General features: G+C 36.7%; 1 protein-coding gene across 1 annotated transcript in view; it reads left to right on the top strand.

Annotated features, from left to right (window-relative positions):
* Positions 1-219: 219 nt before the first annotated feature.
* LOC103772715 (tyrosine-protein kinase Fer-like) overlaps positions 220-9,051 on the top strand; it is a gene marked incomplete at both ends in the record, with an annotated part of 68,074 nt that continues 59,242 nt past the window's right edge. The window contains 2 exons of the mRNA XM_008940057.1: positions 220-342; positions 5,495-5,684. Coding sequence (XP_008938305.1) covers positions 220-342; positions 5,495-5,684 — 313 coding nt within the window. The remainder of the gene's footprint in view (positions 343-5,494; positions 5,685-9,051) is intronic.

Below are 9,051 nucleotides of genomic sequence, written 5' to 3' on the forward strand. Positions count from 1 at the left end.
ACAGGGGCTAATATGAGATCTGTGCAAATATGCAGTAGTTACATAATATAAAGGCCATATCAACAAAAAACCCCACCAAGCACTAAGTAGGATAATTTAAAGAGTAATGCTCCTTTTCAACTTTAGGGAAAACAAAATACAGTGTTCCCAAATATATAGAATTTGTGTATTCATAACGTGATTCTAAAAATCACAGATTCTGAAATCTTTGTCTTACAGGTTAAAAACAGTAATAGAAGAACTGATGCAGACACAGCAAACCCTTTTGAGCAAAGAGGAACTTGTGTTGGAACTGGAGAAAAAAATAGAAGAGTCCTCCAAGACTTGTGAGAAGAAGTCTGAGTGAGTTGAAATGAAATTTCAAACTACAATAATAATTTCAGGGACAAGTATCTACAGTGTGATTCCTAGGAGTTAAATAAGAAGTAACCTCCATTAACCTTATTCTGATTTTGTGAGAAGTGATTACTATGCAGAACAAGTTAGTGTCCCATCTCTAAGCTAACCCTTACCCACTGCAGATCCTAATTAACTGGAGAACTGGGCAGCTTCATTAGTTTAATTGTCATAGTGTTGGGATGGCTCAAGCACTGGCCCTTTGGTTAGTATTATAACTTCAGCATGGTAGAAGAAGAGGAGTCAGTTCACATTGCCTCTCTGTTTGGCAGAGTTAATTGTGTAGATCTTATTTTATGAAAGCCTTTTTTGGAGTCATGTGCAAAACAAAATCTTATGCAATAATATGTTTGGAGCCTGTCAGGTGAAGTTCATTCTTTGCTGAGTTTTCTTTATAAAACTGAGTATAGATCCAATATGCTGTAGTACTGCATAGAAACTAATGAAGACAGGGACTTAGTGAGTGTTTTACTGTGCCGATAAAACATTATTATAAAGGTCCATTCTTGGGCCAGATCTTCAGTTTTTTTTCTGTCTCTGGTTAGAAAAAATATTCAGATAGCAGTCTAAACTGAGTACAGCAGATGAAGACACTTTCTGTCTATAGTGACATTTGAGATCCCACATGGAGTACTGCATCACGCTCTGGAGCCCCCAGCACAAGAAGGACATGGACCTGTTGGAGCAGGCCTGGAGGAGGGCCATGAAGATGATCAGAGGGCTGGAGCACCTCTCCTATGAGGACAGGCTGAGAGAGTTGGGGTTATTCAGCCTGGAGAAGAGAATGCTCCAGGGAGACCTTACTGCAGCCTCCTATGATCTGAAGAGGGCCTACGAAGAAAGCTGCAGAGGGACTTTTTGCAAAGGCTTGTAGTGATAGGACAAGGTGTAATGTGTTCAAATTGAAAGAAGGTAGATCTAGATTAGATGTAAGGAAGAAATTCTTCCCTGTGAGGGTGCTTAGACACTGAAGCAGGTTGTCCAGGGATGTTGTGAATGCTCCATCAGTGGAGGTGTTCAGGACCAGGTTGGACAGGGCTTTGCACAATGTGGTCTAGTAGGAGGTGTCCCTGCACATGGCAGGGGGATTGGAATTAGATGATCTTTAATGACCCCTTCACAAACCCCTCTATGATTCTGTTTTTCTGATTCTAGTTCAAATCAGTCATAACCTTACTAACTCGTTCATAAATATTAATTTACAATACCAGTGAACTGGAATGCAAGTCTTCGGGTAATCCTGTCTTCTTTCATTGAAGAACTCTTGAAGCCCTTTGTTGAAGGCATCTTGTCACTTCATACATTGGATAGTATTTAATTCTTATCCACAACTTCGTGTATGTATATGATATAATGTTTTGATTAGATAATCTGCTCTTTCTTTGGTGAAGTTCACATGTATTCACAGTATATTTTCCAATTTATTTGTTTTTTTTACCTAACTTCCTTGCTACATGTTACTTAAAGTATAAACTGTATTTGAACTAGATGAGTTTCTTGGGTTTTAGTATGTAGGGTTTTGTTTGTTTGTTTTGTTTTATGTTTTTGTTTTTATTTTTTCCCCCCACAGTATAGTTTTGTTGTCAGTTGTCTCTCTTTGAAAATGGTTCAGACCCTGTGTTTCTTGCTGCAGTCTTCTTTGACTAAACCTGTAGCAAATGTTTGTAGTGTTAAGGACATGATTTCAGTTCAGGTTTATCCTGGTTTGTGTTTAGGACAGAACTAATTCTGTTCAGTGATTTTACTTTCAAGCTAGGTCTCTTCTAACTAACTTCACTTTCTGAAGTTAATTTTTGCAGGCAGTGTCTGCTTCTAGCAGTGCTTACACTTGATGTTTAGAATTAATACCAAGACGTGTTGTGCAGACCAAGGTCACTGCTAAATCTTGTGTACAATATTAGTGGTGCAGAATGTAAAAAGCCACACCTGCACAGAGGTTTGGATGGGACAGGTGGCCCTACATTGACCAACAAGGTATTCCATCCCATATGTGTCATATTCATTATAGAGCTGAGGGATCACAAAGGTCAAGCTCTCTTCTTCAAGGGTGAGCATCTGAGGAGGACTATCTCTGTTGTGCCTTAGATCTTGATCCAGTTCCAGAATCCAACTCCTGAATCTGGTTCTTGTCAGCCACTGAGTCTGGTCTGAGACTTCCCCAGTGCCTGCCTCACATCATCAGTGGTGAAAGTGACAGAATTACTGTCAGGGGAGTTGGGTTTGACATTGGTTTTATGTATATTTTTTTTTAAATTTATTTTATTATTATTATTTTCATGAAAATAGTTTTCTAATGCCTGTCTCTCTCCCTTATTCCCTTTCTCTTCCCCTTTGGAAGAGGAGAGATATTAACAGAGAGCGTCTGTTATAGGTCTAGTGGATGGGCCAGATCCTAAACCTTTACAAGAGTGCACCGGTATCTGTAGGTCTTTTTAAATGGCATGAAATATGGCTTAGATTGCTTGTGATCAGATAAAACTTTCCCTTAAAACACCCCAGTTCTGATTTGTCATTGATCTTACCTTAATCAACCCCATTTTCAGCTTTTAACTGCAGTGCTGAGTGATCAGGCTGGTTTTGCAGGTACTTATGGTTCAGCTGTCACAGGTTTTTGACTCCTGTCATAGCATCAGGCACTGGCCTCAGTGTTGTGAGGTAAGCTGAAAGGTAAAGGTGGTTGAGCAATAATGGAGAGAAGAAATAAATAAAGAGAATATGAAGCAGAAGTCATCCTGTGGGTGTAATGCAAGTGTGTTGTCGGGAAAGAAATTGAGGAGGTCCACTCCAAATGCAGAAGCTCTAGACCCTTTATTATTTTTGAGCCTCACCCAAGGTGTTGAGCTTCGCTATTTGGTGCTAAGGAGGTCTCCTTTTCTCCTTTATCTGGGAAAAATCACAGTAAAAGACTCTGAAATCATGTATTCTGTCTCTTGACTTGAACCAGTTTGAATTAAGCTCTCTCCCCACTTCTTTCTGTCATGGCTTCAATACCACAAGTTCTCAGTTGTTTTCTGATTTGGCAGTGGCAGTCTGAATTGGGGATTGAAAGCGTTTCCTGGTATATAGTTCTGGCAACACTACAAATGTGCATGTACTGCACCTTTCATTAGGACATGTGCAGAATTGTATCTACAGGCCTCTGATTTTGTGTTCCTCCTCATTATTTAGCTGTGTTGGTACTATTATCCTCGTACTAATATCCCTTTCTGCCTTCGAATGATGATATCACCTGCAACACAGTGTTTTATTTATCTTTTATTCATATATGTATATGTCAAGCTTACCATCTGCCCTCCTGACATGATAGCATATTGAGTATTTGGGTTTTGATTTGGTTCACCTTTTTACCACTTCCCAAGCTGTTACCCTGATCTGGCTTGCAAGGTCTCTTCACACAACATCTCACTGTGTGAGGTTACTAGCATAGCTCTTGCTAGCCACAGGGACTCTAAAGGTTGCACTAATACAAGGTATAGGCAGATAACTTTATAGACTCCAATTCTTCATGCATAGATGGAAAGAGGAGCAAGATTTGTTAGATTTGGGCAAACCAGTTGGACTAAAGTCTCTCTGGCCAGAGTTCAGGGAACAGAATAGCTCATGAGTTTTTACTTGCAGGATATGTCTTGTTATCTCTGGATCGTGATGCACTGAAACCATTCAGTGATGGGATGTTGTCATTCTAGCCAGTGTGTGTTCACCAAAGCCCTGCTGATATTGGAAGGCTGTAATTTTCACAGGGCGATCTCTTTTTTTCTCTCGTAATGAAAACCAGATGAAAGAACATCTTGCAGTTAATGCCAGGGTAATTTTTCATGTCTTTGTGTGATGCTTTTAAATGTGTGCAGTCTCAGGCCAAACCTCAGTTTCAGGTCCTTTAATTGTGTCTTCATACGTCATATTTATCCTTTACATGTGAATGGTATTTTGCTGATTGTACAGAGTTCTGTTCTTTGATGACTAAGTACAATGCTTATCTATAGGGATATGATTTTTATCTTTTCCTGCCAATGAGGGTTTTATTACAGATGGTTCCCTTATCTCTTTGAAACTTGTTTGAATAGTCATTTGTCTCAGCATCCGTTTGCAAAGAAACAATCTCAGTATCAATGCCTTCTAAATTTCTTTTTTCTCCACGGGTAGCTCTTGCTGGGGAGTTTTTCTTCCAGAGTTTTTCTATCCTGAATATATAGAGTGACAGGATAATGTGATTTTTCTCTATACTGGCCTCATTCTTCATAGTTCTGTTCCCTCTGCCACCTATATCTGTTACTGCAGACTGTTGAGACCTCTGCATCTCTTTATAGACCACATGTCACTGGACTCCAATTGAGTGCTTTTCAGGGTGTCTGTATTGTACTGTGGCTGGTTCTGTCTTGTAGGTAGCTTCTGTCCATTTTTAGTTTTGGCAGCTCTTGTTGACAATAGAGTCATCTAGTTATCTATATCTAGGTGTTCTAAGTGATCTGCTTGTCCTTCAGTACTGACTGAATTATGTCTGTCTTGGAGTATTCAGAGAAAGGTCATAAAAACATGCAGAAGAAAAAAATGCTCCTTGTAGGGTTCAGATTATTTAGCTTCATAAGAGGAATCTTAGAGTGCAGTCCAGAAATACTTATGCAGTAGCGGATCTTCCAGTCCAGGAGAGACAACTTATATCTCCAACTTCATAATAGATGAATTTTTACTGGATATAAGATGAATTTAACAGTGCAAATTATTACTATAACAACTGTGTGGACTGCAGTGGATTTCTAATCACTTGGAATTCGTAATCTAAAAATGTGTTTCTTCTCTAAAAAGATGGTCAACCCTAGTGTTTATTAATTCAATCAGAAGTGGATTAAAATAGTAGTTTCATCTGCACTTATTACAACATGATTTTTGTGATAGGTTGAGAAAGAGAATGGGAAAGTAGCTGTTTTTATTGCATTGTCTTGTAGCTTTGAAAATTTTCAAGAACACTTCATGTGTTTATGCCTTTGAATAAATGATTCTGTTGCATTTGCATTTTTTTTTTATTGGTTTGTTAGCTTTTATAACACAAAGTATGTAGTTTAAATCACCTATATTTTAAAATTGTCATTTTCCTCTGCAGTATTGTACTCTTGCTGAGTCAAAAGCAAGCACTGGAGGAACTTAAGCAAACAGTTCAGCAATTAAGATGCTCTGAGGCAAAATTTGCAGCCCAGAAAGAACTACTGGAGCAAAAGGTTCAAGAGAACGACGGGAAAGAGCCACCACCTGTAGTGAATTATGAAGAAGATGCCAGATCAGTGACTTCTATAGTAAGTCTTACACTTGTTTTACTGAATTGTGCAGCCTTTCATTCTACTGTAGCCCTGTGATCAGAGTCTCCTGATATTCCCAGGGATGACTGAAGTGAACAAACTTCACTTTGCATTAGTGGAGGCTTGTTTAGAAAACCAGTTCAGTCATGTGAATTTTTTTTTTTATGTTGCAATAACTTGTAGTTATTGTAAATATGTAGTTATGTTGCAAATAGCTCTGTATGTCTGTGGACTTGGTTTGGTCTTCTGCACACTTGGTCCTTAGGTCCTCATTAAAATGTTTTATAATAAACAGTCATGACTGGGTACCTATTGGTAATTTCACTGGCTGTGTTGAAGCAATATGTTTACAGTTGTAGATAGAAAACTAACAGTAAAAGCTGTTGGAATCATTACACACGTGTCATTGAGAAATTAATTTTGTGTACTAGAATTACTCTTTTCTTTAAACAGACATAAACATTGGGTTTTTTTCAACTTACTTTTAAATGTGTGCATGCTGTTAATAATCGAAAGAAATGTTTTGCTCTGTGATGAGACCACATGGAATTAAACAAATACTTTGCTAATATTTTTTGTGACTTCCTTTTCTGAGTGGTATGCTGCTATGTGTAGAGATAGTAGACCACAAAAAAAGCAAACAAAGAATACCTGTTTACTAAAGGGACAAGCAGTAGTGTTTGCTTTTGTGGATTAGGTTTGATGTATCTGAGGTGCTTGTGACGTGTTTTCTTTAGAGGTTTAGCTTGCCATTTCTTTTGGCTCACAGTGAAATAATAATGAAATGGTTGCTTTTGAGAGGAATGCTTTTATTTTCACTAACTATTTGTGAAACCAGGATTGCTTTTTCTTCCATTTCTATTGTACAGTTATAGTTAACTGTCAGTGATCCATTCCTTCCACTACTACTGTTTTATGTTTGCAAGGCACTAGCAGGTGTTTGCCATTTTCATTGGTATAAAATGTTATTTTATAAAGCTTGTATGCTTATCATGATCTTGAAGGAGTTGATAAAACACGAAAAGATAGAGAAGAAAGGAAGGATCAGGATACTGATTGTGAAAGGCTAGGAGGCTTGGAGTCTTTTTAGGGTAGGCCATCTTATTAGTTATTTCATGTAATATCATGTGGTGATGGTAGTGAATAATGCCTGTAAGGGTTGTTTGAGAGGGGAAGTCTAACCAAGGTAATGGTTTTCTTCCACCACAGTTCAAGGTTACTACAGTCTGTCTTCTGGTGTCCAAATCTCTGTTTCAATGTGTTGGAGAGAATAATGCTTGGATATATGCACAATACACAGTGAAGAATTTTGACATCTTAATATTTTTGGCATAGAATTTATCTATGATTTTTTTTTGTTTTGTTTTTTGTTGGAGGAGCTACATACTGAGATTCCTAGATTTATTTAAGAAATATATTTTTGCCTATTTTAAATGTGCTGTGAGTAAGAAACATGTTGGTAATTTGGCTCCAGAGGATTTAGTGTTATAATTTGTATGCATCATGAAACATAACAGAGTATGTTAATTGTTGGGTGATTTCCCTTGAGTAAGTTATTTAAGACAGACAAATACCGCTTAAGTTTTGTTTAACTATTAAGTTGATATCTGGTGCTTGTAAAATTGACTAAAACGTGGTAGAGACAACTGCAGTCTAAATTAAACTTTTTTCAAATTGCTGTACCTTGAGAGGTCAGTCTTGACTGTGTCTCAGGATGAAAAAAAAATACACTAACAGGCTGTTTGTATAAATAAGCATCCTGGTGATTTTTGTGGTGGGACCTTTCTTAGGAAAATTTTATTGTTTGTAAAATATAAACTGTGTACTAGTGTTCATGTACATATTATAAGAAAAAAGGAAATTACTGGAGAATCCTGTTCTCATCAATCATGATAATATTTATTTGAGTAATTAAGTACAATGGTGATAGTTTGCATTTGCAGTAAGATTTCAAAATTACAGCCTTGGAATTGACTTAGAAATTGTTATAGAACAGGAAATCTTCAAGAAGTGCTTGTCTGACAATAGATTTACTTAGTATAAAGTAGTCATTAATTTTACTTAGCAATAATACAGTGAAATCTGTATAACATTTTCATATGTCGTCTTCTTTTACAAGGTAAACCCAAATATTTTAACAATGCAAACCCATTATTTTTAAGAATAAGTATTTAAAACTATGTGATTTTCTCAACTCCAGAAATATTTCATATACATGTATGATGTGTACTGCAGCGTTGTACTGGCACCTTTGATAAAACTGAGGCTTGGTATGCAGACTCTGCAGTACTTGAAAGACTTGTCAGCAGGTGGAGCTCAGTGGCAGAAGACTAGAAGTTATGGCTGAATAAAATTTTTTTTTTTTATTACATACATTTAAAAAAGGCATATGAAACATAGGAATATGGAGGGAAAAAAATCTATATTCTCATCTATCTAACATCTAACTAACCTGAAATGATGGTTTTATTTGGTTATGATTTTATTGAGATGTTTTTACAAATAATAAAATGTGCTTGTCATGTAGTGAGAATTTACATTTCTAAATTCCAGCTTTATCTGTTGTAAGAAAATTACCCAAAAGGAAAAAAGTATAGAAGTTTGCTGCATATTTAATTGGTTTTATCCTTTGTCATTCCTTTAAAAGGCTTCAGAGATACTATTCTCAGTGACTGCTTTAAAAGTAAGATAAGCCAGATTTTGTTGAAGGTTGTGGTAAATAAAATAACCAGTTCTCTGTGGTTACAGAAGAAAGAATATTAAATGCATGAGATGGTGCTAAAGTACTAGTTTCTTTATTTGTAAGTTGTTCTAAAATGACCTTTTTGTTTTCCTAATGTGAAAGCTTTATATTTCCATTCTTACTTTCTAGAATCCATGATTCAGTGGCCCTTCTAGTGGTGTGATTAACAAACCAATGGTGTTAGAGTCTTCCTCTGCAGGTTTGGGTTTGAGGCAAATACTTCCAGTATTCTCACTAAAATCGTAATAGTCAAAATTAATTGATTTCTATGTTTTGAGTTTTTAAAAGTGAGTTCCATAGATACAAAAGAGCATTTACATGACTTGGTTATGTGATTAAAGATGTTTCATTAAATACATTATAGGTGACGTATCATAAGGCTGTGAAAGATAATCTGCTAGAGAGATATAACCACACTCTAGAGGGTCTTCTTTTCCCATACTCTCTCAGGCTATATAGCATCTTTATTTTCAAACAGATGCAGGGGAACAGTTAGCTTCTGTGACAGCCTCTTGCAGCAGTAGCAGAAAGCTTGATAGTAGAGATAAAATTGTTGGTTTTTTTTCTTACTGACTCAGAAGAATTGAGACTTTCCTATGCTTCCTAAAGCATTGCTGAACC

This window comes from Merops nubicus, unplaced genomic scaffold (assembly GCF_000691845.1).
Source record: "Merops nubicus isolate BGI_N331 unplaced genomic scaffold, ASM69184v1 scaffold15505, whole genome shotgun sequence".
Taxonomy (NCBI): Eukaryota; Metazoa; Chordata; class Aves; order Coraciiformes; family Meropidae; genus Merops; species Merops nubicus.